This window comes from Excalfactoria chinensis, chromosome 4, assembly GCF_039878825.1.
Source record: "Excalfactoria chinensis isolate bCotChi1 chromosome 4, bCotChi1.hap2, whole genome shotgun sequence".
Taxonomy (NCBI): Eukaryota; Metazoa; Chordata; class Aves; order Galliformes; family Phasianidae; genus Excalfactoria; species Excalfactoria chinensis.
The window spans coordinates 12,090,242-12,117,994 of NC_092828.1; the positions used below are offsets into that span (position 1 = coordinate 12,090,242).

General features: G+C 38.8%; 2 protein-coding genes across 2 annotated transcripts; both read left to right on the forward strand.

The window, feature by feature from the left end:
* Positions 1-7,019: 7,019 nt before the first annotated feature.
* On the forward strand, positions 7,020-12,541 carry TMEM128 (transmembrane protein 128). The gene is made up of 5 exons (XM_072335139.1): positions 7,020-7,175; positions 7,742-7,883; positions 8,786-8,947; positions 9,642-9,750; positions 10,884-12,541. Exons 1-4 carry the CDS (start codon positions 7,067-7,069, stop codon positions 9,739-9,741), a joined length of 513 nt encoding a protein of 170 aa, XP_072191240.1. The 5' UTR covers positions 7,020-7,066; the 3' UTR covers positions 9,742-9,750; positions 10,884-12,541.
* A 452-nt stretch (positions 12,542-12,993) lies between these two features.
* On the forward strand, positions 12,994-24,570 carry OTOP1 (otopetrin 1). The gene is made up of 6 exons (XM_072336026.1): positions 12,994-13,325; positions 16,973-17,109; positions 19,852-19,910; positions 21,596-21,726; positions 22,951-23,897; positions 24,275-24,570. Exons 1-6 carry the CDS (start codon positions 13,040-13,042, stop codon positions 24,443-24,445), a joined length of 1,731 nt encoding a protein of 576 aa, XP_072192127.1. The 5' UTR covers positions 12,994-13,039; the 3' UTR covers positions 24,446-24,570.
* The last annotated feature ends 3,183 nt before the right edge of the window (positions 24,571-27,753 follow it).

A 27,753-nucleotide genomic window follows, 5' to 3' on the forward strand; every position in this document is an offset into this window, starting at 1 on the left:
ACAAAGCAGTTGGAGCCCAACATGAGTACAGGCTTATAACTGATGACCACATGATACATTTTCCATTTGGAAACTTTTAAAGCTGTAATGCTCACCCTTATTAAGGAAATGAGAGTGCAAGTATTAAACTTTTTGTGCAAGATAAGCAAAAAAAAACCAAGGTATATAGTTCCATACATTGGGCTGCGTTCACAGGTCACAAGATATCTCAATCAATATATTCAACATTTATCCCTTTCTTCTCCTGGTTTAGCTTTCAAGGAAAAAACAAAAACCAAAACCCACAAGAATAAGCCCTCTAAGTTTCTTTTCTGCTCCGTCAGCCAAGAAAAGCAGCATATTGTGTTCCCCATTAGTTCTTTTTCAGGAAGTGTTATTTTATATTTAATACTAAATTTCACTTGGAGCAGAGGAAGTTTCAGTGGTAAGTGTTCTTTGCACTTCATGAGATACAACTCCTTTTGCACCTGTAACCTACTGCTTTGCTTTGTACCTGTTGAGATACAATTCCTTTTGCACCTGTGTTCTCATGCTTTTACATTCTCACAAGCTGAAACAACCTGAAGAACATATTTTGTTTCATTTCTGTCTCCAGTTTATTCCAGATGACGTGGAACAGCCTTTTCTTCAAATAGACTGTATACTTTCATCTTCTGATTTGAGATTTTAAATAGAAACTTCTCTCAATACTCCTCTGAGTTTACCTCAGAAGCAAAACAAATCACTTTGTACAGAATTTGTTTTATAGTTCCTGAAATGTCTTGAAAGCAGCAGGATAACAGGAATTGTGTCTCTGTGTGCCTACCCACTAATCAGGTAGAAGGCATTACTACTAAACAGCACTGAAATCCTTAGCGAGGCCCAATTACAAAACCAATTTCAGCTCTCACATGCATTTGTTCTATTAGAAAGAAGATGCTTTTAAACATACTGAGATATTGCTCTAAGGCTGCGTGAATACAATGGGAAGAGAATATTTCATATTCTTTTTTAGCCAGTAAAACAATAATAATAATAATAATAAACCTTTTATCAAGAACTCAGAATGCCATTACAAATTATTCTGTAAATGACCATTTCATTGGTCCATCTTTCAGTACTGGTTTCCCTCTCCCGAAAAATCAGAATAAATCTACACTTAAACCTCAACATTTCATTTTTTGCTTTTATATTTTAACACTTCTTTCTTGTACCGGATATCAGAACTTTAGTCTAACAGCCTCCTCTTTCCACTAAAATGCATGTGGCACTTGATCCATATAAAAGCACTGAAATCACTACATCTCATTTAGATGGCAAACAATGAAAAATAACACCAGAAGCTTGCCTGCATTGTAGATGGTTCAAGGTATGTGAATTTTACTCCTTTGATCTGTTCTTTGCAGTAGCCATGTAATGAACTCTTAAGATTCAGACACTGAGTTATAAATAGAAAGCATGAAGTGCACTTTTATGTGCTTGATTTTCTGCCTTTCTGATGGCCTTTGATGCAGCTGTTGGCACTATACCCATCCAGTACCCATGCATGACAAAAGCTGATGATTTTTTGTGAGTGAGACAGGGACAGAATTTTCTCCCAGACTTTTATTGGTTTTGTTGTTTTTTTAACGTTTAAAGCAAAGTGCTTCACTGACTGAAGTCAATATATTGTACCAGCATTTCTGCCTCGGACTTCTTAATCAACTGCCAGTGTAAAACCTTTTACTGAATTTATAGACATTTCTTATGCATACAGGCTTTTATTGATTCCTTTTTCAATCTATCTACTCTACCATTTACTACATTTTTATGGACTTTTTGTTCCTACCATTTCCCTATTCTACACCATCAAATCTGTTCCTTCTTCCTATCTTGCTGCGACACACCTCACTCACCTCTGAACGACTTCAGGGGTTAGCATTGGGCAAATTCTCTATGAGAAGAAAAAGATATCAACTCTGTCTTAGTTGCACACTTTTACAAACCCGTTAATATGAAGTAGATTTGTCAAAGTAGTAACAAGAATTGCACAACATCTTCCAGCTAAAACTTCTAATTGAGATGCTGCTGAACTTAGTTCTCATGCTAACAAACATCTTTCTTTCTCCCTTTGACAGTATAGCATTCTGTCAGTTCCCTCTAACTTGATTATCCAATCAGGTCACCAAATCAAAGTATGTATAAAAACTGATCTTGCAGAAGTAGTAAGTAGTAATGGACTGCAAAGGACAATAAACAAACAAAAGCACTCCCTTAGGAACCTGAATGAAATTGATAAGAACTTTGATTCATGTTTCCTTCTGCAGGACTCCTCAGAACAATTTCCACAAGCAAAGAGCATGGGCTGAATTCCATGCTGTGTACATCAATGAGAAATTCCTATACTGTAGGTGGTACGATTTTTTTCTGTACTTTGCAGTCTTGTAGCAGTGCTGTCCACATGCCAGAGCAACTTTGTTCCACTGCCTCTAGCAGTGAGGGCACTAGATGAGGTCTGAAAAACAGTTGATGTGCTACCAGCAGCCTTACAAACAATGCTGACCTCTATAAAGTGCCAAGTCTAAATAAAGTAATACTCCTAGAGTAAGCCATTTTAAGTCTAAATAGAGTTCTATGAACAATAAACCTGAATACTCATTCCCCCAACTGATACATAGTCTTTCCTATGTAAATTAGACTTGTCTTGACTATTCCAAAAAATGATACTTCAGGATGTTCCTAAGTGTAGTAAGGGTGCAGTACTCGTTATAGTGTTACAGACGCATTTTCCTCAGTGAGGACATCAGCTTCAGTAATTCACAAGTGTTCCCTTTCCCACCCTCTCACATCTGGCCATTTCCTTTTGCTTCTTTGCAATTCCCCTGCATTTTTTTTTCGAAGGCTTTTAAAACCGGATCAAATCCTCAAACTGAGAGGTATTATATACCACTACTGCGGACTGAGTAGTCAAGAACAATTATAGCCGGAGCACTGCTGCCAAATGCTTTGTATCTTTAAACTGTAGTCTTGGGAAAACATTTTGAGAGCCATTGTACTCCCTAAGAAAGTAAGCATAGTTTAGTGAAACTTAATTCAAGAAATGATTTAGATGACAGACTAGGAAGATTTACTTACCAACTTCAAGGAGAATGGTTTGTCCAGAGTTATTTCTTGCCTTTAAAAAATAAAATACAATAAATAAATAAACAAAAAAACAAAACAAAACAAAACAAAAAAACCATACATTTGAAGATTCAAGCTGGAATGAACACAGTTGTCTCATTATATATTCTTAATACCGATTATAGCAAAAGGCAAGAGTCTAACACTGAAGCTACCCAAGATTTTGAAACAGGATAGTCGAAGGTGTTGAAATAGTCTTTCATCAAAGAGACATTTCAGACTAAAGTGATGTCCTGGACCAGTCACGTTTCTGTATTTGACAACTTTCAAGATGAAAAATAAGCTAACTAGATAAATCAGATTACATGATGTGGTTGATTCTTCTTCATTCTCTTAGATTCCTACTTCTTGCTTTTAACTGCCTTTATCTTTTCTGCCTTCTTTTCCTTCAAAACGTTCAAGTGTTTGCATGCTCACTGGTAGCGCATTCTTTGCATCAAACACACTACTACATCTATTGCTTCCTCCCTTAAGGGTCAGTCTAAGGCTGCAATGCTGTTTAATACTAAGCTTTAGTTCTATAGTTTGTACAACATTTCAGGTCAGATTAAGTTTTAACCTCTGGTTGTTTTTCATGTTTGTATTACATACTAACAGTACTACAATACTTAACACCACAGGTTTTCGGTCCTTTGGTGATATTTTTTTTCCCATTGTACTTAACTGAACAATTATTCCTCAAAATGAAGAATACACCCACACTGTAGTCACCCTCCTTCAACTAAAAATGCCCTTCCTAGATAGGTAATGAAGACAACGCCAGACAAGCTTCTTGAGAACAAACGGTATTTGGGCTCATACAGGTACTAACTTTTGTAATGGGGAAAATTTGCAGATGTTTGCTCGAATACTGGAAAACTAATTTTACTTTTTTAGAAATCGAATTAGGAATCTAATTCTAAAATACACACAAACCCACACAAGGAATATATAAAAAAACACTTATGTATTAAGAGTCGCTCGTAAATCAACATTAAAACAAGAGTCAGTAAGTGGGAAATACTCAAGTGAACACCAAGTGAACAAATTTAAATATAGGCAAGATTGGAAAACTCAGTTTTCATTTATGACTACAAAAGCTTGAATGTTTAAGAGCAATGAAATAACTCAGAAATCATTATTTTCTCTTTAAAAGAAAAGAACCTGAAGGTGTTGTATGCAGTTTTCTGAAACTTTTACTTGCAAGAATTATCCTCAACACACCCACAGCTTGGATGCTTTGTTGATTATGCTGTTGATTTTGTAGCAGCTTCAGTTCAGCTCCTGATCGTTATCCTTTAGCAGATTAATAATGACTGAATCAGAGAAGCCCTGTGAAAAGATCACAGAAAACATCTCGGCTCTACAAACACTGAACATGAGTGGTCCAGGTTAAGGTCAAAAGTGAGTCAGGGAAGGGAAGCTCTTATTTCAGCTCTTTGCACAATGCCTACTCTGTAGGTAAACAGGAGTCTTCAGTTTAACAGCACTAACAGATCTTAAACTTTTCAAGCATACATGTTTATTTAATTACTACGTTTAAATCAAAGATATTTCCTATGAATAGCTTTAGCAAAGAGAGTGCATGATTTCCTTTGTTTCCTATTCGAGTTACCAGCATGAAAGTGAAGGCTGAGGTCATCATTTGATTCAAAGGAAGTAAAACAAAGAATCCTCTATTTCATTGCTAAGAAAGTTGAGATCAGAGACTCCTACAAGCCGTTAACTTCAAAATATTCAACTGAACTAAACAGAACATAATCACTGTAGTCATTAAAGTCCATGATGTGGATGTAAGGCATGTTCTACAGTAAATGAAGTAAGCAAATATATAAAAAATCCTTGCTTTTTTTTTTTTTTTTTTTTTTTTTTTTTTTTTTTTTTCACTGAATTTACTCAAAAGTCAATGCAAAGCAATAAAGAATGATCAGAACTCTTGCTTCATTCAACATTAGAAATCCCTATAAAACAGATGATAGGACATTTAGGAAAATAATCAGGTCCAACCCTTTGTGGGAAAAGGGAGCGTAGATGAGATTATCCAGCATCTTACACAATTGCATCTTGAAAGTCTCTGGGATGGGAACTCTACCATGTCCCTGGGGAGGCTGTTTCAGAGACTGATTGTCATCACCATAAAAACAATGTCTTATATCAAGACAGAGACTCACCCAGTGCAGCTTGTACCCATTACCCCTTGTTTTCCCCACGTTACTCCTTTGTGAAGGGAGTGCCTCCATCCCCTCTGTAGCAACTCTTTAAGTACTGAAATACTGTAATGAAGTTCCCCCTAAGCCTTTACTTCTCCAGGTTGAAAAGCTCTAACTCCTTCAGCCTTTCTTCATGGCCAGGTGTTCCAGCCCTTTGATCATCATAGCTCTCTTCTGGATCCTCTCCAGTCTGCCCACATCTTTATTGAACTGGAGAACCAGAACTGTACTGCAGGTACAGAATGACAAGCACTGAGTGGGATGATTACAACTCCATCTCTGCTTGTAATGCCCCTGTATGTACAGCCCAGGATCTGTTACGTCAGTACAGTTGCAGGACCTCACATCTGTTAAATGTACACATTGAGTATCACAAGTAATTAATTCTCATTTCCTTTATCATTGCAATTATTGGCCCCAGGTCTCTCATCATCACTCCTGTGCTTTGCTTCACTCTTAACGCTGGGAAGGACACAGAATGCACAAAGGACAAGTACGTGCTGATGAGTTAGTAGAGATGTGATACTTCAGCTGAGGAGTCACATAAATGAAGTTACTTTTTTTTCCACTTGCAAAATGCACAGATTAAGCCGAATTCTCCAATGCTTAACCACCTGTAACTCAAAACAAATATAACACGAATTGTTAATGTATTGAAAAACTTGGTCATAACTACTCTTAGGGTTATCATTACACAACTTAGATCAATGCAAGTCTACTGAGCTGTAAAGCTGCTCTAGCACTGTACTGAATTAGGCTGTATCTACAAAAGGCCTATTATTTCTTAAAGATTTATTCAAGTTTTTTGTTTTTTTTCCTCCATTTCAAAAGGCATTTGATAAGGTCATCAGTTAACTAAGAAGTTTAAAGTGCTTAAAGCAGTACCCTGTGCAAATCAAAGCATGTCTTGCTTGTATCCTACTGGGCTTACCTGTTTGTTTCTATCCTTACAATGTCCTGAACTTTTTAAAGCTTTACCAATAAACCACACAATTATTAGTCACTGCGTACATGCCATTCTTCTTGTGTTTCCTGTTTTCTGAACACAAAACTATAGAGAAAATATCTGAAAGACATTTATGCTGAGGAATGCATGTGGTATTGTGAAAACTTATTTTTCATACTCACTGATTCTATGCTAAATACTGTTTACCTTCTAAGAAGGAAAGTAAAACCAAATAATGAAACATTTATGTTCTGAATTTCAATTTATATACAGCTAGGACAGGAAAGCTTCAGACAGAACAAGCCCAGTTCCACATGGTCTGCAAAATACTAACAGCAAAATATTTATATGCTACCCAAATTCCGCCTACTTTTCCTATTTTTTAATCGATTTTAATAAGCTTAGTTTTTGCACTTGGATTTACATAGTGCTGTTTACCATTTTCAATGACAACTGGCGTCATTCACACTATTAACATGTAATATATTGCTGGTCCAGCAACTACACCTAGAACCAGCTCTTGGTAAGGCTGCATGGCAGGTACTTCTGGGTGCAGAACCGTACCCAGACACTGATCACGCAGGGCTTACACAGCTACGGGATTTGACCCCACGAGCCGTCCACAGTGCCCACTGTGTTCAGGTAACAGCCGTAAAACCGGTGACGATCCAAGCTGGCCGCCACACCCTGCACAGGCCGCAGGTTACGTCCATGGCACCGGCACTCCGCGCTGAGGAACGCGCCCTTCCGCCCTCCCCACCCCGCCGCGTCACTGCCGGAGCGGCCCAAGATGGAGGGCGGCGGGCAGCAGCTCCCCAGGCTCAGGCGCCATTTGCGGCAAGGGACAGAACCCACAGCCTCGCTGCTGCAGCCGCTGCTCCGGGGTGGCGGGACGGCCGGTGGGTGGTGCCCGGAGCGCCGCGCCCGCCCTCACCGGGAGGAGCGCGGATGGGGGCTGTGAAGCGGCGGTAGCGCTGCCCGGATGGGTTGGGACTGGGTGTGGGGCTGTCTGTAGAGCAGAGGGAAGAGGCCGGGCACACTCAGGATGTTTGGGGGGGCCTGGAGTCTTGCCTCCACGGGCCTGCTAGCCGAGGACGAATTATTTATTCGTCCTCGGCTGTTAGATAGAGGTGCTGCTGTGACGATGCTGAGGTGCCCCCAGCAGAGGTCTGAGTTCAGCCGGTGCTTTTAGTGGGGTGCAGGGCTGCTGAAGGCACACAAACCACCAACAACGATAAGTGCAGTGTATGAAACACCGTATACACCTGTATCTCAACAGGTAACTCTGTCCCACTGCTATTGCTCAGCTAGATGGGCAGCCTAACTTAGCTTTGCATGTCCCTGTTCACTGCAAGGGAGTTGGTGACTTTTGAAGGTCCCTTCCAACTCTATTAGATCTATGGTTCTGTAATGACACTGCAGTTAATGACTGGCTTTGGTGGTATCATTATGTTCATGTTTACAGAAGAGTCTACAGCTGGAGAGAAGAAAAAGAAGCCCCCTCCCAGACTGAACATTCATTCTGCGTTCTGGATTTTGGCTTCCATTGCTGTGACATATTACTTTGATTTTTTTAAATCTATTAAAGAAACAATTCAAGCAGATAGGTAAGATGCCTTATGAAGATTTCTTACGAAGAATAATTGTGTTTTCATCTTACGTTCAGGCTGTTACATCTAAACTCTGTGTTTTGAATCTTGGATAAACAAGATCCACATTAGGAGCAGAGAGAGCTGGGTCTGTTCAGACTGGAGAGGAGAAAGCGAGGATTGGGGTATTTCATCAGTGTGTACAAATACCTGAAGGCAGGGTGCAAAGAAGATGGAGCCAAATGCTTATCAGTGATGCCCCAAACCAAAACAAAGAGGTTCCATCTGAGCATCAGGAAATGCTTCTTTATCATGCACTGGAACAGGCTACCTAGAAAGGCTGCAGAGTCTCTGTCCTTGGGATTACAGCAGAAAAGCTGCCTGGATGTTGTCCTGGGAGACCAGCTCCAGGTGGCCACACATGAGCATGCGGGCTGGAACGGATGACCATCTGAATCCTTATTTATTTTCTTTCAGGCTTGTCTGAACCATTTGTGTACATGTAAAATGTGTTCCAGTAATGGTATATTTTAATATGGTACCTTCATATTTGTGCTTAAGTACAAGAAACCACCGTCTATTTTGTTGAAAGTGTTGGGGTTTTGATTTTAATTAAAAAGAAAAGCTGAAATTGATATTTAATCATCAAAAGGAAGAGTTTTTTTCCCCTGCTCGTTTAGACCTGGACCTCGCTTAGACCCTCGTTTACACCTTTATGAACAGGAGTGATGTATTGTGAAATTAAACTCTAGCAGCTGTGCAAGTGTTTGGTAAAAGTAATTTGAGAAAAATATTTCAGGAATTTTAGGCTAATGTGTAAATTTAACAGGTATTGTCTGTTCTGTTTGTGGAACAGAATGAAGAGTAATGCATGAACTGAGGTGTTACTATACTTAACGTGTTTTTCCCTTCTACTGCAGTTGGTGGTTTGCCTCTGGCAGTTGTTTATTGGCTGCATGTTTATCCATTGCCTTTTACTGCATAATATATCTCGAGTGGTATCATGGAATTAAGGACTACGATGTGCAGTATCCTGTACTGATACCTGTCACAACTGCCACTTTTATTGCAGCAGCAGTTTGGTAAGTTGAAACGTGCATAAAGACTTTTGCTAAACCTGAGCAGTTCAAATAGTATTAATGGGCTCATTTTATCAGAAGTATCATTTCTCTAATTCCACTGAATGTATTGGAGATAGTATTGCATGATTTCTTCTGTTTTCAGCATTCATCCGTGACTCAAGATTTATAGCAGTTGAAGCTGTTATTAAAAAGCTTAACTTTAGATATACTGGGTCTTTTCTGATTAAAGAAATAGCTTAGAATTAGTAAGATCTGTAATCCTTGTAAACAATTTGTAAAGTAAGTTTTCTTGCTATCCCTTGCTTTTAATTCATTCTCAAATCTACTTGGCTGTAAGTATAAATTAAGGTTTTATTTTCCTCTGATGCTGTGCTTGCCCATGGAAAAATCAAGAATATTTCTCATACCTTTTACTTTCCTAATTTCTGTGCATCTTTACCCTTGATGGGTCTGAGTGGTTACAGGATGAGGTGTCAGCAAATAAGCAGAAAGCTAAACTATCAGTTTTATAAGTACTCTTTTTGCCTTTTTTTCTCTTCATTTATTTATTTGTTAACTCTGAAGTTGTACAGAAATAAGTATTCTTTGGGTTAAGTTGTTTGAATTTCATTTCTTCTTGTGCTATGATTTACTTCTATGCCTGGTTTTTCCACAGTGTGACAGTTAAACTAAAGCTTTCTTCTTTGATTCCCAGTTTTAACGTTGCCTTATGGCCAGTCTGGTCATTTATCACACCTGTGGTGTTGTTCGTTCAGTTTATGGGTGTTGTGATGCTTGTGTCACTCCTAGGATAAGTCTTACAGGTAAAGTATTGAATTATTTAAGTGCATAGAAATGTTTTTCTTGTTGCATGAGTTGATTTTATACAAACCATTTGAGGATTCTTTCTTTATATTTTATATACAATTTTAGAAGGATGAAATCTTACGGCAAATGGAGTTACCTGAGAATATGCAATTATCTTTAAAGGAAGAATACCCTTTTCTTCTTCTGAAAGATTCTGTTATAGTGAAAAGAAGAGTGAGAGTGGATGGTTCGGGGGAGTATATGCCAAATACTTGCAACTTCTATCCAGGCTGGGAAAGCTTTTTAGGGAAGTTGCTAGACATGATAGTAAAGGGGAGAAGCTATCCAAATGCAATTGTGTTCTCTTAAGCTCAGATTATCTTACCCTTATCGCTGAGTGTGCTGCTTTGATTTTTGTGGTGAATAGTCTGGTTTGTAGCTCATCCTTAAAAACAGCCATTTTATGGCACATACGGACAGTTTCTCGACTTGAAGAAATTCTTTCTCAAAAGCTGTAATGTTGGATAGGGCTTTTCAGTTTTTTGTTGATATTCTATTAAAATGAATCCCGTGAAAAGAAAGAAACTGAATAGGGAAAAACATTAAAGACAGCTCAGTAAGTAGGGTGAGAAATGCTCCCCAAATCACAGCTGTTTCATCCAGTGAGGTGACTCCTTCAGAACTGCTTTAATTTATTTTGGGAGCTTGAGTCACGTTTGCTAATGCAAAATTCTACAATGCATGTTTGTTCCTTCTGTCATTTAGCAATGTTCTATTTAACTGCAAAGGTGGGGAAAGAGTGTATTGTGAGCTGTTAGAGCTGTGCTCATATTAATAAACTAAGACAACAATACTGCTTTTATTTATACTCAGAGGTAGGAAGTAATAAGTGAACTGAAGATATTCTGAACAGCTAAATCTTAGGAAGAGATCCTGGTTTTCTCTGTGAGCAGCCAGGTAAATTATTTTATACAGTATATTATTGACTGATGATGTAAAGTCATCCAACTGATGAATATTAGATTAGTACAGGATACGGCTTGTGCAGTATATACAGCCTTATTGTGTGTGTGTGTGTGTGTATATATATATATATATATGTGTATATATATATATATATATATAGCATTTGATGTGCTTTTTCTTTCAGCTTCGTGTGGAAGATTCAAGTAACAATTATCCTACAAAGTGGACGTTGCTTTAGTTCCATTCCAGACTTCTGATTACAAAGCTGCCTGATTTTATAAACGAAATTGACATTAACTCATGGTTCAACCAGTGTCTGCAAGAAGGCAGATGATTAGAAATTAACTGAAAGATAGATTTTATCTTAGTAACATAGTGCATTTCATGCTTTCTTTGTAACTACATTATAAAACTGACTTATTAGTCATTCACCTGGTCTTAAATCCCATCCGGGGTCTCCAGAGGTCACTTAGTCCAACTTTCTGCTTGAAGCATGTTGACTGGTTTAAAAATAAGTGATGCTTAAATTTATGCATCATGGGTTTTTAATATATTATTTTTACATTTGAATTGATAGCTAAAATACTAATATTTGGAATCTCTTTGAGCTTATAAAATTGCACATAGATGACAACCGAGGTGGCATTTATTGATCCACTAAATTTATAATGTTATGTGTGTTATAATGAAGGAAATGTTTCATTGATCTAACCCCTTGACTTCGAATATGTAAGTATTTGAAAAAAAAAAAGATATGGATCTGAGTAAGAGTCTAGAAAGCTGGTTGAAATTTACATCATTGATAGTCTGACAGTGGCAACAGTGAAATAAATGGATTACACTCATATTGACATCATTTGTCTACAGCCAAAGGTTGGTTATCAAGCTGTGAGTAACCAGCAATACAGTGAACAATAGGAACATGGCGCAAGAAATAAAGAGCACGAAGAAAATTATTTGGATGTATGCACTATGTTTTAGTATTTTGGATGTTTTTATTCAAAAAGTCACTTTTTATTCTTTAAAGTGCCTGTTAATAAAATTGCCATTTTTCCTTCCCCAGCAATAGAGGTCAGTATCAAATTAAAAGCCATAACTCACACACATCTGGGTAAATACAATAACATTGTCAGTTTGTTCAGCTTGGTTGTGATACTTAAGTATCTGGGCACCATCTAGTTTTCAGACCATTTTATATATGTCATTGTGTTAAATACTTTTCATGGAAGATAGAAGTATGTAAAAGCTGGGTAATGAAACATGCTTTACTCTCTGTGGCTGTTGCTTGAAGTTTGGACAGTTAGAAGAGCCCATGTTCGTTATTCTGACTTTCAGATTCACACCATTGCTGAAAACACCATATGTGAAATGTTTAGTAATGAAAAATGTAGACATCTGAAGTTACTGCTGTTTCATTGAAGAAATAGTGTTGCTGTCAGTATGCAAAGTAAAGGATCGGTCGAACCAAACCAAAATGCATCCAGTGCTATTGCTAGGTAGCTTGTAAACAGCTCGATTTTTAAAAATATATAAAAATAATTAAGAAAAAAAAAAATAAAAAATAGTTGTACTGAAAAGATCTTCAAATACTCATCTTTTAACAAATTCCAACAGTTTTATGTCTGCACGGATGTGTGCTTTGAGTTACTTTGTTCTTTGTGATATCTAAATGCACTGTTGCTCAGGGATGGTCAAAGTCATTGTATTTTTATTTATCAACTATGTGAATGCTCTGGGTGCTTTAAGTTGCTTTGTCCTCTTGAATTAACATTTGCTACATGTCTGTTTCAGATGTATTCTTCTGGACATCTTCTTCTTAATAAACTTTGTATAAAAGTGATCAATTGTTGGTCAGTACGTAATTGTTTAACCATCAAATTCCTCCGTTCTTGGGTTTGTCAACCCATCATTTTGCTTGTGTTTGTCTTTCATGACCTCTCAGCTGGGTTAATTGATCGTGTAATACCAGTTAGGGTTAAGCTAGGGTTAAGAGAACTTGTGCTGTGTCTTCATAGATAATATCATCTGCAATATTTCATGTTCCACACTGGGATGAATTCTTGTCAGCCCCCATAGGCAATCAACTGGTGCTCCGGATCTGGAGGTTTGTGTGCATCCTTGTCTTCTGGCCATAGGTCACAGAACGTTTTCTCCCCTAGTCCCATTGCCCGCCCCAGCTATTGGCCGACCCCGGGCCGTGATGCGGCCCCGCGGCGGCGAGAGGCACGGCGAGAGCCGGCGGCCCCGCTCCGCCCCCGGTGCCGCTGTGGGCCGGGCCTACGGCCGCCTCAGGGCTGCCCGGGGAAGCGGAGCCGGCTGCCCGCAGCGAGCAGCTGGGAGATGGAGAAAGCCGGCGGTTCGTCCTCGGCGGGAGGCAGCTACCCGCAGAAAAACGCCGAGATCCTCAGCAGCCAGTATGGTATCAATCTGTTCCTGGCCGGGCTGCTGCTCACCTTCGCCTGGGCTGTGCACGCCGTGGGTATCAGCAAGAGCCACCTGCTTTCCTACCTCATCACGCTGATGCTCGTTCAGCTGCTGTGGATGCTGTGGTACCTGTGCAGGAGCTGCACGCAGAGAAGGCTGATCCGGGACAAGGACACTCATGCTGGAGCCCGCTGGCTGAAGTGTAAGTATGTGGCATGCAGGTGGCACTGGGCATGGGACCAGTGTGCCATCACCCAGCTTTATTGCACCATTCCCCTCTGCATCTCTATCAGGGTGCATCCCAGTGTTGGGGATCTGTGCACACACACAATGAGCACTAATTAAATACAGGCATAAGGATCCCCGCTGAGGGATCGTGTGGGAAAACTCTCTAAACCTACTCACTTTCCAACGTTCTACCTACAGCGCTGAAAGGTATGGAGCCTTTTTTTCTCTTCCCCCAGGCTGTTTTGGCAGCACATAAGAAATAAAGTATGGATTTTAGAAGAAGCAGTTGTTACATGCAACATTCCCACACGATGTATCACCTTTTTCCAGGCAATTAAATAGTCCTTATATTAGCACCAGTCAGAAATGTCCTCAAGGGCTCTCTCTACTCATGTATTCCAGATATTCCCATTTGCATCTGTTCAGTGATGCCTTAGAATTGTTTTGTAGAATCATAAAATGGCTTAGGTTAGCAGGGACCTTAAAGATCTTGAAACTTCAATCACTGCACCATGAACAGGGCTGCCAACTAATGGGTCGGGCAGCTCCAGGCCCCCATTTGTAGGCTGGATCTTCAAGATCACCGAATGCAACCATCAAACTTTAGAATAACTTGGAGTTTATGGGGACAAGATACTTGTCCAGACCAGTGTATAGTTTAACAGGTAAAGTATATATTCTAAAGCTAGCATTACCTTGTAGGAAAAATATACAAATCCACATGAACAGTGGAGGGCTGTAATGGCCCTTACTTGCAGTTCAGGTGCCTTTTGTAAGGGCACAAGTTATACAAAGGGACTGGGGGAGCACATTGCAGTCCCACCGAATGCCATATTTCTGGTTCCCAGGAAAAGGAAACCCAAATCAGCATTACACATAGGAGTAAGCAAGCCCAGCTTTAGTGATTGCTTTTCCAGTCTTGGTACTGCAAAGTAGGTTGTAAAGTAAGTATGTTGAGTGCTATAAAACAGTCTAAGCATTAAATATTTTCTTGTTGCTAGCAAAGATACAGCAATCAATTGTCACAGCATCAGCTGTGTGTTTCAATATTTCAATGTAAATTGAAAAATTTAGATGAAAATCCTAAGAACATCTAAAATGTGATTAGTTTGAGAAGCAAGGCTGTGTTGTGAAAGTCTACTTTAGTCTCAGTGGCTGTGTGTCTTTCATTTTTCTTTGCACCTGTTGGCAAGTATTCTATAAAAATTAATTTGGATATTTTTTAGGGGATTTTATTTTAATTATTATATTTTTAATGTATAACAATATAGAGCCATGGTCTGTAGACTCTTTCTTGAATGTACGCACTTATGTGCCGACTGCTTCTTTTGCCTATTCACTCTTTTCCAAAATGATATTCAGTTCTCAGGCTCTTTTTTTTTTTTTTTTTTCTTTTTTCTTTCATTTATTACCTTTTTTGACTTAAATGCTACCAAAGTTCATTATTGCAGGGTTTAATTTGATCCTATTTTGGACCAAGCCATGCTTTTCTTAGAGAGAAAAACTTTCTCCTCCTATGCATGGAATAAATACTACTTTACATGGGTGAGTACAGCAGTACCCCCTGCCCTTTCTTCTGTTGGCACAGAATTCACAGCATTTCATTTGTCCTACAGGATATAAGGAGTTACAGACGTTGAGAAATAAGATCCTGGAATGCACTACTTGGTTACTTTATCCATTTCTTTTACCAGCACAGCATTGCTCTTTGTAATATGTTCTTAGCTGTGGCGGCTTCCACAGCTTTTCTTGGATGTCTATGCTGCAATTCAATAAATTTGTCCTTAGGGAAAGTCCTACACTTTCCTATTCTTAAGAGTTTCTTGTAGTTACATCAAGTTTGTAAAACTCCTTTATCCTGTATTGGTAAGAGAAAACTCTGCTAAGCTAAGGTGGCAGTTCCTCTGCCAAGATCCCTCTTGTCCTTTCCTGTATCAATGGTTTTGTCACAGAAATCTTTTATCTGGCAGACAAGTCCAAAAATGAGGGGAATGGACACATTTTCACCAAGTCTTTCCACAGAAAACTTTTCTTTCTTTTTCAAGGCAATTCTTGATTGGCTTTATCAGCTGCTTTTGAAGAACGTCTTCTTGCTTTCATCACTGGAGAAAATGTCCATGAATCAGTTAGTATAGCGTGTAAACTCCATCTCAGTGTATTTTCATGTTTCCCTTCAAAAAGTGATTATTGTTTTGGTAAAAGTGGTGTTAGGTGGCTATGGCAAATATTGGAAGAGAATGACTTAACAAAGCCCTCTCGTAGCCGAGTCCTAGCATGCACTTAACAAAGCTAGAAGGAGAAATGGCCAATGACAAGAATTGCTTACAGAAAAGTTCCCTGGAGCCTTTTTCACCTAAATGTGAACTTTGTGAACTAGAGCAGTTCCCTTCCAGCTTGCATGGCAGACCAACCTCTTCTGCAGACTTACTGTGGCATAAGTTCCCATGAGTTCTTTGTCTTTAACAAAGTCCAATTGTCCTGACCCAAATAATCCCAGGGAAACTGATGAAGCCTTGTATAGATGGGCTCCTTTCCTTTAGTTGTTCCCAATATTATTCACCTGATGACACTCATCTGTAATGAAAAGCTGTGTGGTCATTATTTAGAAGTTCAGCCTGCTGAAACAAGGAACTCAAAGGGAAAATCAATTGGCTTCACAAATGGCTTTATTTCATTATGTTCTCCAGCAGCACATCTTGTTTAAAGCATAGGTGGCCGGTCACTTTACCCAGCTCTTGGCAGACTTCAGCTTGCATTTTTTCTTACTTGTATTAAATTGTCCTTTATTTAAACCCAAACTCTATTTTTAGAGAGACATTTTCACAACTGTATTGTCATGGTTTCCTGATTCTTAATGGCTAATAGGAAGAATTAAGCCAACACTTTGCAATACTGAAAATCCTATTCTTGATCTTCTAAAACAAAGAAATTTCAATGAATGTTCAAAAAGCAGACAAATTTTCTTAGTACGGTGCCCAATAGAAATTATATTTCTTCAACTTACAAATATAAAATTAGTGGAACCATCTTCATCATTTCTAATAGTGGTATATATCAATAATCAGGATTAATTTATGATACTGAAGTTTTTATCTTTGGCTCCTTCCTGGGAAACCAAACTACGCAGCTTGTTGCAGTTTTGGTCTCTGACATGAAGTGTAACCTCCAAACAATAGGGATGGCATACCAAGTGAATGTGTTACTGCCTGCTGTAGAGCTCTTGGACACAGAGACTATAACATTATTGTTCAGTCCCCGTGCCTTGTATAGTTTGCTTTGTGATCGCATAAAGCATTAATTCATGCACTATATGGCCACTTCAGTGATACATTTTGAGAGGCTGATCTTACAAGGACTTGAGAGCCATCTGCAAGGTGCTGAGTGTCTTCAGGTCTATTGCTGGATGGACTAGTTGTGTACAGTAGTATGTTTCGGTGATGTACTGGGCAGAGGCTTTCAGTAATCTTACTTATTTCTCTGAGTCAGTTGTCTTCATGAACACAAATCCACTTTTATTTCCCTAAACACGAATAGGAATGGCATTCTCAAAGTTTTGGCATGAGGTACAGATTGTCTCTAGACTATGTACAACAACATTTTCTAATATCTTTTCATTTGCAGGTGGAATTACATTATTTGCAGTGATTACTTTAATTCTGGACTCCTTTAAAATTGGATACTATATTGATTTTTCAAACTGTTTGTCGCCAACTGAAGGCATCTTTCCCGTTACGCATGCAGCGCACACCATCTTACAGGTAAAAGTCACCAGCTGCAATTTTATATTATAGATGTGTTTCTTACTAAAAATACTATATTTTTTCCCCTTCTCATCGTCAGTGGATTTTAAGCTATCTAATTTCTAACTATTTAACAAGGTAATTTTGAGGACTAAGTTTTAATGCATGTATATCATTTTAATGTGCACATTCAGACTAGGCATCTTGACATTTCTGTAACTGCTCCTATGGGTTCAAAAAAGAAATAAACAGAAACCTTCCGTTGTAGTTGGAGTTACATGCTTTTCAGTTTGTCATGTATAAAGCTTTCAGAACTTTGTGTCAGAAAAGAACAGCTTGACAATAAGATGATTTAGGTGAAGACTGAGATTTTTATCCCCTTTCTTGTCAGGACAGTCTGAAATTGGAATTCCTTTAGGCCTCTATGAGCAGACTTGTGGTGAAAAAGGACAGGAAGAGCCACTAAAGAACAATGATCAGTGGCAGCCAGGAGATCTGATGCTCTTTTCAAGATAATTAAGTAACACACTGATGAGAGTGAGAACAGGAAAGAAAGGAATGCTTTTTCCAGGGATTGTGGTTGCATGCAAATGAGCCATCAAACCACCTACATTCTACTCTTTTCTGTAACAGAAAAGAAACACTGAAATTTAAGCAGTAGATCTCTATCTTTTTATCTGGGAACAATATTCAGATGTGATGGAAGTAGTCAAAATTCTACATTCTTCTACGATTCACTCTCCATAGAATCACAGAATGGCTTGGGTTGGAAGGACCTCAAGGATTCTCAGGCTCCAGTGCCCTGCTGTAGGCAGGACCACCAGTGTCTAACAATTTCTGTGCTTTACTTCTGAGAAACAAACCTAAGAAATTGAGTCTTTTTTTTTTTCCTACTGATCTGCATGCAGCATAACCCCTACTTAATGGTGATTCCAGCTGCTGTGAACTAGAGTGTGGAATAGATGGAGCTGAACAAAGAGAACAATAATTTTGTTTGATTTAATATTACATCACTCATGTTGCTGATTTTATCATTTGCTTAGCTTAAAATAATGAAATCTTGGATGTTAGTATGAGCACTCAAAGAAAATGTAAACTGTGTAATTTACCACATGCCTCTTACTTAAGAAAAATCTCATGTCCTTGAAATGCATGCTAAAATTACACCAGAGAGGATTCCTAATTACTTGTCGTCTGAAAGCCTAGGGATTCATTTTCTACAGAACATGTGTTGGATGCTGTTGTGTTTTACCCTAATGAGACATCCTATTACTTGCCAGTAAATGAACAAATACAACCTGCCACTGTGCAAACAATGAACTAGCACCAACCTGCCTCTGGTCTCCACTGTTCCAAGGCAGCCTTTGCATTAAGCTCTTTCACAGACAGAGCCCTTTGTTCCTTTGATGTAACATGTGCTCTGGGAGCAAAAACTAGATTTCCTGTAATTTCTTTACCTTACTTATTTTACTAGTCCTATTTTTCTTCCATCTGCTTGACTTCAGTGTTTGAACTAAGCTTCTGTTTTATTTTAGTTCTGAAGAATGTTTTCACATCTGCTGTTAGATTTTACCACATCTATCCTGTGGCTGAGATAAGGCTGAGATGATAATCATTCATTTCAGTCTGAACTTCCACAGCATCTTGTAATCTTTACATCTGGAGTTTTGCATTGGTTATACTTCCTTGTGTGCTTAATTGGATGAGTAGGTGGCTGGATTCTTGGATTTGAGTAAACTCCATTCCAAACATCAAGTAGTTTCTTCTGTGCCCTGGACTTCTCGTAGGAGTCAGAGAGTACTGCATGATCACATCTTTTTCAGAAATCAGATACTGAATGTCACAGACAGCGCCAGCTGTGGAGGTACCCTACATTACTGAGAAAACATATTTCCAATCACTGTAGCTGCTGCAGAAGAACCCAAAGTTCTTTGCACTTTTCAATCCATTTCTGAAACACCACATCGAATAGGTCTCTGTAAGACAAACACTTTGGATCCTTTTCTCTCCTACTAGTTCACTTACTGTCAAGTTCAGTATGCTAGGAACTTTTCTAAGTAAATAGGAATCCCAGTTTCATACTAACATCACTGAGGTATATCAATATCATCTTGCCCCTGTCAGATTTTAGAGCAGGTTTTGCATTAGCAACATCCTGAGGTTTCCATTTTCCCACCACAAACAGAGATAGCAAGTAAAAGGGAAAGAAGTGACTAACTCAGTATCATGCTCTCCCTTTTGTTCTCCATCCTGATCTTTCTACACTACTCTTAAACGCAACTACATTTATTCCTCCTAGTGCAGTCATCTCCCAGACTGAACATCCATTGTTTGCTTAATCAGCCAAGTCTGCCCTCTCGCTTGCCACTTTCCCTTCATAGAATTTCATGTGTTTAGTAAATTATTCAAACATGGCATCAGCATGCCCCACAGCACCAAAACATTGTCTATTTCATTTCCTTTGTCATTAAAATAAAAGCCTCTTCAGATACGGAAGTATGGTATGTTTTGGTGAATCATTTGAAACTTTCTATTCTTGATCCACTGGCTTGAAATCCTAGGTTCCTCATGCCTGGGAGGTTATGGCTGAATGCTGCAAAGGATCAGGACTGATTTCACAGGTGTGGATACACAGGCACCATGGTATGAGTCATCAGTGGATTTAATCATCAAGGTTTCTGTCTTCAGATATGTCTTCCTTTTTTGAGTTTCATACATATGCATTAGTATAATGACATTTCTCTTTATTCATTCATTTAGGTATACTTTCTTTGGTGTCATGCAAAGGATATTATCCAGTCTTTCAAAACACTTGAAAGGTAAAGTAGATCTGATCCTCATCTGGAATGCAATAAATGCACATCTGCACAGTGTTTTAACACTTACTGTTTTACTGTATGAGGGACACTGAAAACTCACAGAGCTTGATTTTTCTTTTAATTGTGTTATTGTAAATGAAAAGTAACACCATTCACCCAAGTTGGAAGATCGTAGTCTGAATTATGTTTTTCTTCTTTTAAGTATGTTTCGTAATATACAATAGATGCAGAATAAGTATACGCTTATCACGAGAGACATGCCCAAAATCAAGTATGTTTGTTACAGGAAGGAAGCAGCTGATTTGTGTTTGAGAACTATGCACAATGCTGTTTTCTCCAGCTGAGATGGAATCTGCATCATCAACCTGCAGCCAGTGCAGTGTATCTGGGATATTTTATATTGATCTTTTAGGAATGAACCTCTTGGAACTAGGTGCAGGCATGTGAATACACTGACAAACAGCCTCCCAGCCATGCACCCAGCTCAGTAAAGGTTCTGCACATTTCTGACACCTGATCTTGATTCTCATGCTGTAACTGGTGTGTCCTCTGAAACAACTGAGTACATGCATTTGGTAGGGAAGCAAGGGCTGGTCTTTGAGGCAGAAGAGGTAGCTCTGGTGTTCTTTTGATTACTGAATATGAATGTCTTGACACAACAGTGAAATAAACAAACACAGGAACTTTTAAAATATTAATGTCAAATTGTCAGTGAGCTGATTAGTTCTTATGGGAAGTAAAAGAAACTTAGTCAGATACCTCAGCTATGATGATGGCTCTCCTTTTTTTCTGCTCCCTTGGGTAAACATTTCAACCTCATATCAGAAAGCAGAGTGATCGCAGGAGGCTTGCAGTGTCACATGGAAAAAACAGCTCTGTTTATATGCAGAATTTCTAAAATACCTCATTGCAAGTCATTCACTGCAAACAGTTCAGTAATAAAGAGCTGTTTCTTGGTGAAGAAACATCATGAGTCTTGGGTGCAAGAGAATAATGCTTGGCAGAAGAGTGAATGAAAGGAAAATAGGGAAATTCTCGGCAGTTATGAACAAGTATTATATTGGTTAGACTAGAAGGTTAAGAATCATTAACCCACTTCTTTCTCTGATGCCATTCTTTTTTCACCAAGCCATGACATGGCTCATCTAAGACCAGGTTTCTTAAAATCACTTGGAGACCTAGCCTCACTGTGCCAGTAACCTGAATGGGATAAAGCCCTCTGTTGTTTTCAGCTCTTTCCAGGAGACAAAAATGCAAGGACTAAAAGTTAGACAAAGCAATGGTGTCTCTTAGAAGAAAGGCCGGCCACAGTGAGTATGGAGAAGCACCACAGCAATGCAACTTGCAGAACAATTGACATTGGTCTGAGTGTTAATTCACTGTCATTAACTTGTCCAGCCCAGAAAATAAAAAAACATCACAAAAGAGAGCATAAAAGCATCCCATCTGTGCTTTAATGTATTAATCCATTGTGTTTCTGTGCTAATTTGAAGGTCTAACATTCACTGTGCTCCACTGTGGAACATGTTTGGAGAGAACATTCACTATTTTTTTTTTCCATCACTAACTATATGGTGCCACATGTGGTACTATTAATCCACTGTATTTAATATAAGTACATAAGCATATATATGGAGAGAGCAATATGTTGTGTAGATTCCTTCAATAATTACCTTGTTTTGTAGGTTTGGGGTTATCCACTCTGTGTTCACAAATTTACTCTTGTGGACAAACGGAGTGTTAACAGAGTCAAAGCATCAGCTGAATGAACATAAGGAAAGACTAATCACACTTGGTTTTGGGAACATAACAATAGGTAAGATGAAGGGCTGGTACATTTTGGAATTCCTGCTCCCACACGAAATGCTCCATCTCTGCATGGTAGTGCTGGGTACTTGTTGTAACGTTGTTCATGGGCAAATAGAAGTCAACTGATATGCAATCTGTTTACATTGTAATTAAAATGATGTATTACCATGATCATACACACAACTCAGGCAGTGGTTTTCTGTCAGTTTATCTACTCATTGGTTGAGGTCCAGAATAAAAACAACTGCCAGAAGATACAAATGGATCTTAACATATAATTATCTCGAGCAATAACATCACCGAGGAACCCTTTATTAGTAAATGAAAGAAGTAAATTGAATACGGCTGTTTCAAAAACATAATTTACTATTTTCTAAAGTATCAGTAGAGAAACAGGAATGGATCATTCTGTAAATCCTTCCCAGGAGAGAGGTAGCACATAGTATGCAGACCCATGGAATCTGGTGAAATGGTTCAGAGTGTTTCTAAGTGAACACATTGTAAAAATAGTATCCTCTGCCACTGTGGAAATGTATGCTTTCTTAAATTATTTGGTTGGGTTATAAATACACATTAAATACATTTCTTTTACATATACATGCAGTTTGTTTTCTGAGTTTAAAACGCAGGTTATTGCACAGCAGAGAGAGAATGATTTCATAGGATCCTCTCAGAAGGAGTAGATAGATTCATAGTTATTTTACCTTCAGACTGTATTGGGGCAAATCAAGAAATTATCTGTGGTTTATCTTTTTCCTACACACAAAATTTTAATGAAGTGCTGTGGTAACTAGAAATGACACTAGTGTAAGCAACTGATAAAAATGAGAGGAGCCCTTTTCTCATTAAGTGTATGCTGTTCATCTGACCCACAGGTGGCTTCTATAAAATCCACCTATGCCAAATGACTGAGGACTCAGTCCCCAGGAATCTTGGATATTTGTATAATAGAATGGTATTTCTACAAAGGCTCTGATGCACTTTGCTGCAGCATTTGTTCATGGTGTGATTATTGCTAAGCAGCTAGAGATCACACTTTGGGAACCATGCAAGCTTTGTTATGCTAATGACTTAACCAGAACTCATTTTAGAAGGCTATGTGGACAGTATGATGTTTTGTCTCACTGAAATCTTACCCCTATGTTCCACTGTTTTATTTATGTTTTATATATTCACTTTAAGCAATAATTCTATATAGTTCACACATCTGATCTCTCTCCCTTTCCTTTAGTTTTAGATGACCATGCACCTCAATGCAACTGCACGACAACAACTCTCTGTTCAATATTTTCTCAAGGAATATATTACCTTTACCCCTTTAATATAGAATACCACATTCTAGCATCCACAATGCTCTACGTCCTGTGGAAGAACATTGGCCGCAAAGTAGAACACCATCAGCAACACAAAACTCCATTCAAATTCCACGGCATAACCGTTGGGATGATTTTTGGACTCATTGTGTTAACTAGCACAATAGCAATTGTTGTGGTGTATTTAATTCAGATTGGGCGCTCGAAAATCAAAAGCGAGTTAGCACTGACAATGTTTTACCTCCATGCAATCTTTGTACTGGCTCTCATGTGCACAGCTGGAGTCATTGCCTTGCTGATCTACAGACTGGAGGATAGGTCATTGGACAACTCCAAAAATCCAGCTCGAAAACTGGATGCAGAGCTGCTGGTCAGCACAGCTGCCGGGTCCTGGCTCCTCTCTTGGGGCTCCATCCTAGCAATTATCTGTGCTCAAGCTCACCCCAAATACACCTGGTATAACCTGCCCTATTCCATCCTGGTCATCATTGAGAAATACATTCAGAACCTCTTTATCATTGAATCCATACATCGCGAGCAGGAAAAGGTGAACGATGATGTTAAAACTCTTCGAATAGTGACAGTGTCTCGAGGGAGCACTTTGACACTTACACCCTCTTACAAGGAGATTTACAATGGCCACACTGCCCAGGATGCTGGGGAGTTGCCATGCCTGTTCCGTGGCAGCATCTGTGCCAGAGAACGCGATGGAAGCAGTGGTGACCATGAAGGGACAAGTCAGGGAGATGGTTCAGGCATGCATTTTGCCTCTGAGTTCTCCCTCTGCAGCAGAAGCTCAGTGGCTGACAACAAGAGGAGAATTCTCAAGAACATAGCCGCGTTTTTATTCCTCTGCAATCTTTCGGTAAGGCTTTTTGAACATAAATCACAAGTTAATACCCAAAAGTTTCCTAACCCTTCTAGTCTGATAAGTATGTTAAAATGACATGGTTCCATAGTCTGTAGCAAGTAAATTTTAGTTCTTCTGGAAGAATAAGTGGATATGCCTTTGGGGAATAGAGTTTATCTAAACATGGAATCTAACTTTTTTTAGTCACCATAAAGAAAACATATAAACACTATCAGCAGGGAAAGCTGAAATCTCTGCTGTTGTTGTGACCTGGTAACAGTGGAGGGCTCAGAGATTTCCAAAAGTAAACTGCAGGTCTATGGGAGCACAGTCATTATGGGCTGGTTCCTCGTCAGTTATAATTAATGTGGCATTGCCTTCTTCCCTTTCAGCTTTGGATACCACCGGCATTTGGGTGCCGCCCAGAATACGACAATGGGCTGGAAGAAATTGTTTTTGGCTTTGAACCTTGGATAATCGTTGTGAACCTTGCGATGCCTTTTTCTATATTCTATCGGATGCATTCAGCTGCCTCGCTCTTTGAAGTCAATTGCAAGACATAGATCATACACGGTCCCTCAGAGAACAATTGATTGAATAATTAATTAAACAAATAACAGTTGAAAGAGTGGAAGAATGAATGAGCGTAGCAACAGCTGCTCAGTAGATAGAAGATCCAATAAATATTTCTGAAAGAAGGGACCATAGCTAATACCTTGTAATATTTTTTATTTTTTTTTACTTTTTATCCATGCATTTATTACATATGTAGTGTTATCATTTAGACTTTTCAAATTCATATTAGCGTTAACTGTACATAGTCAATTTAATCTCATTAATCTTTGTTTTGGTCATCAGCGATTTGTCCTCTGAATAGCCTGTATTGCTCTACTTTCATTCACTGTGACCTGTGAAAGTTGTTTAAAAAAAGGAAATAACAACTGCTCGGCTTCTGAGGGAAAGTCCCAAGGACTGCTGAACCAACTGATGTCCCTGAGTCACAGACAGTCTGAAAACCCCAATTCCTAGACACATTTGTATAGTAAAACATGAAAATGTTTCCTGCTTTGTTGTGTTATGGGAATTATATTAAACTTTCTGAATGTTGGTGAAAAATCAATATTTAATTACTTTTTTCCCCTAACTATATGGCAAGAAATCCAAATAACTAGCATAGCATGCTAGTAAGCTAGCTGTTAGATAGCATGCTGTAAATAACTTCTTCAGATAAAATATATTTCTATTAATGCATCTCTCTTGTAATTACTCTATGACATAACTGTGAACTAAAGTTATTTCTTCTATTCTTTATTCATATGTCCTTCAAATGTTTAGAAAGAGAAAAATGTAGTCTTGTAGCATAGTTTTAAGTACCTATGTTCTGTTGCCATAATGCTCTAAATTCCCTGTACAGTTTATCTTAGTAGCTGCTAATTTCTTTGAAGTTCATTCTCTCGGTTGAAAGGTAACCAAATATACTCCTACAGGGGTCTGATAGAACACAACTTTCAGCCGCCTTGTCCTCAATCACGGATCAGAATGCAAATTTTGGCTTTGTACCACTAGATGGCAAACACACACCATTGCCTGATGCCTTCTAGGCGTTTCTTCACATAGTAGTTAAATTTATTCTGCGGCAAATACAGCCATAACATACCTAGGAGCTTTTATTGCAAAACCCGTATTAGGTAAAGCAACACGAAATCTGAATTAGGTTCACCACCACTGAGGTTGAGTATGAGAACACCTGTGTTCCTGCAGAGCAATTTCAGCTCCTTGGACTTGGAGTGGTTTCTTGCAGTCACCCCCTGATCACATCGCTGAAACCTGGCGTTGCTTGTTGTGCTCTTTTGTCACACTGCTATTGGTTCCTGCCCTCATTCTCTACCTTTCCCCTGGTACACCATGGCCTCATCTCACCTTCTTTCACACTCCTTTCATGAAGCTCTCAACACTTGGTTCTCTCAGGCCAGTTTCATTTCAGGCAGAATAAATAAGGCAAACTGGAACATCAAACAAAGCTTTCTTCTTGCTTCCAAACCAATGGCTGGACCAACTTTCCATCTACTTCTCATTTTACTAGGTAACCCCACAAATTCCATTTCAACCTTTGAACAGTAACAAAGGTTGGTTAAAGAAATATTCCTTTGGCTTCTACTCTGTCTGTGGGATGGGTCGCATGTCATTTGTCAGCCAAAAGTGGTGCTCTTTGGCTGACTTCTAACATTTGTGTTCAAGCAAAGCAGTGCTCACTAATATCTAGGGCCAGAAAAGGGTCCATATGTGGTATTGGGAACACTTGGCACACATTTGGAATTCTCAAAACCAAATAACATTAGCATTTAGTGATATTTCATCTATCATTACTTAGTCTTCTCTTTTTCTCAACATCAGTACTGAAATAATTTCATTCGTCCACGGTACTTAATTGATTTTTAGTGCTAAAATTAAAGTTTACTTGGAGCAGCATTCTGGCGGAGAGCAAATGCTTTAACCATGTTAATGAGCAAATTTTGTTCCAAGTTGCACTGAGGAAACCCCACTGACTTAAATGATTCTGTTTCAGGTAACTGGAGAACAGATTTGAGTCTGAGAGACAGAAGAGGTTTTCACAAGAGGATTTGACCCAAAAATATCATTTTGCCCAAATAGAGAATATCTTCCAAAACCAGGCGTCGGTATAATTATTCTTGATGCAATGGCAAGTCATGAAGTTGTGAACATTTTAGATGTACAGCTTTTGAAGAAAGAGATTTTTAACCAGGAATGTTAATCAGATCGTTTCACTTGGTGTAACATCTGTCTCTCTGATCAATGTTCAGTCTTGTCTGTCCCAAACATCTGCTTTCAAACCTCTTTATTTATTTATTTTAATTTTGCTTCCTTTCTTTGGTGTATCTCTGCGATAACTGTATGTCATACTTTATATGGACTATAAGCAACAGCAGAACGTTAGCCTATATAATCACTCAGGCACGTGACCGTAGGCTGGAGAGCAGTCTTACCCAAGGGAGGTCTCACAGCTGCCATTGCTGTATTTCAGAGGTGCCTACAGGGGGACAGTTTGTCAACTTCTGAGCTCTGCAGTGAATGCCACTGAGACCAATTTAATACTATTTAAAAAGAGACTTTTTAGAAAAGAGAATTTCATCACAGTCAAATCCGATGTGCATTAGATAAGTGAACTACTCTGAATTTTTGCTGCACAGCATTAATCAGAAATTTCTTTATCGTGCCCCTCTATTACACTCTCCTTCTCCCTCAATTTCCCTCCCTCCCTTTCTTCCTACATGACCTTATTATGCCTAGGTAGCATTTAATCTCATTTATGTATAGAAATAAACGCTAGTAAGATGTTGAAATATTCCTACAATCCTCAGGCATTTGCCTGGAGAGTCAAATTTTTGTGACCATAGACTTTTCTAAGTGGTTTTAGTGTCAGTGAAACTTGATATAAGATGAAAGAAGGTGGAAGTGTCATGGCTGAGTTTTTCTAAATGAACCTAATTCCCCCTATCAGTATTTCACAATCCTTTCACTTTCCTCTTTTAATCACATTTAAAAAATTACAACGATCAATTTGATCCTTTTGCAAATATTCCTGTGCTGTATGGTCTGCTTGTGGTCTATTGACTTGGAGTGGACTATACCAGTGCAGAGAAGGGGAATATCCCAAAGAACAGCAGAGAGAGAAACTGAATAATTTAGGCACGATTCTTTCCACTGACTGAGGAATTAAAGGTCTTTATGAGGATGATAAGCTCATTTCAAAAAACCCAACTGCCTCTTCCATTGAGCACCACGTAATAAACCCTCCAAGATCAAATCTACTGAGACTTTCCTAAGCTGGGGCATCTACCATGTCCTGCCT

Coding starts and splice junctions, on each gene's coding strand:
- TMEM128 (XM_072335139.1), top strand. CDS start 7,067: ATGGAGGGCGGCGGGCAGCAGCTCCCCAGGCTCAGGCGCCATTTGCGG. Junction 7,176..7,741: donor CCGGGGTGGCGGGACGGCCG/GTGGGTGGTGCC, acceptor TCATGTTTACAG/AAGAGTCTACAGCTGGAGAG. Junction 8,948..9,641: donor TTTATTGCAGCAGCAGTTTG/GTAAGTTGAAAC, acceptor TTTGATTCCCAG/TTTTAACGTTGCCTTATGGC.
- OTOP1 (XM_072336026.1), top strand. CDS start 13,040: ATGGAGAAAGCCGGCGGTTCGTCCTCGGCGGGAGGCAGCTACCCGCAG. Junction 13,326..16,972: donor TGGAGCCCGCTGGCTGAAGT/GTAAGTATGTGG, acceptor TTTCATTTGCAG/GTGGAATTACATTATTTGCA. Junction 17,110..19,851: donor CAGCGCACACCATCTTACAG/GTAAAAGTCACC, acceptor TCATTCATTTAG/GTATACTTTCTTTGGTGTCA.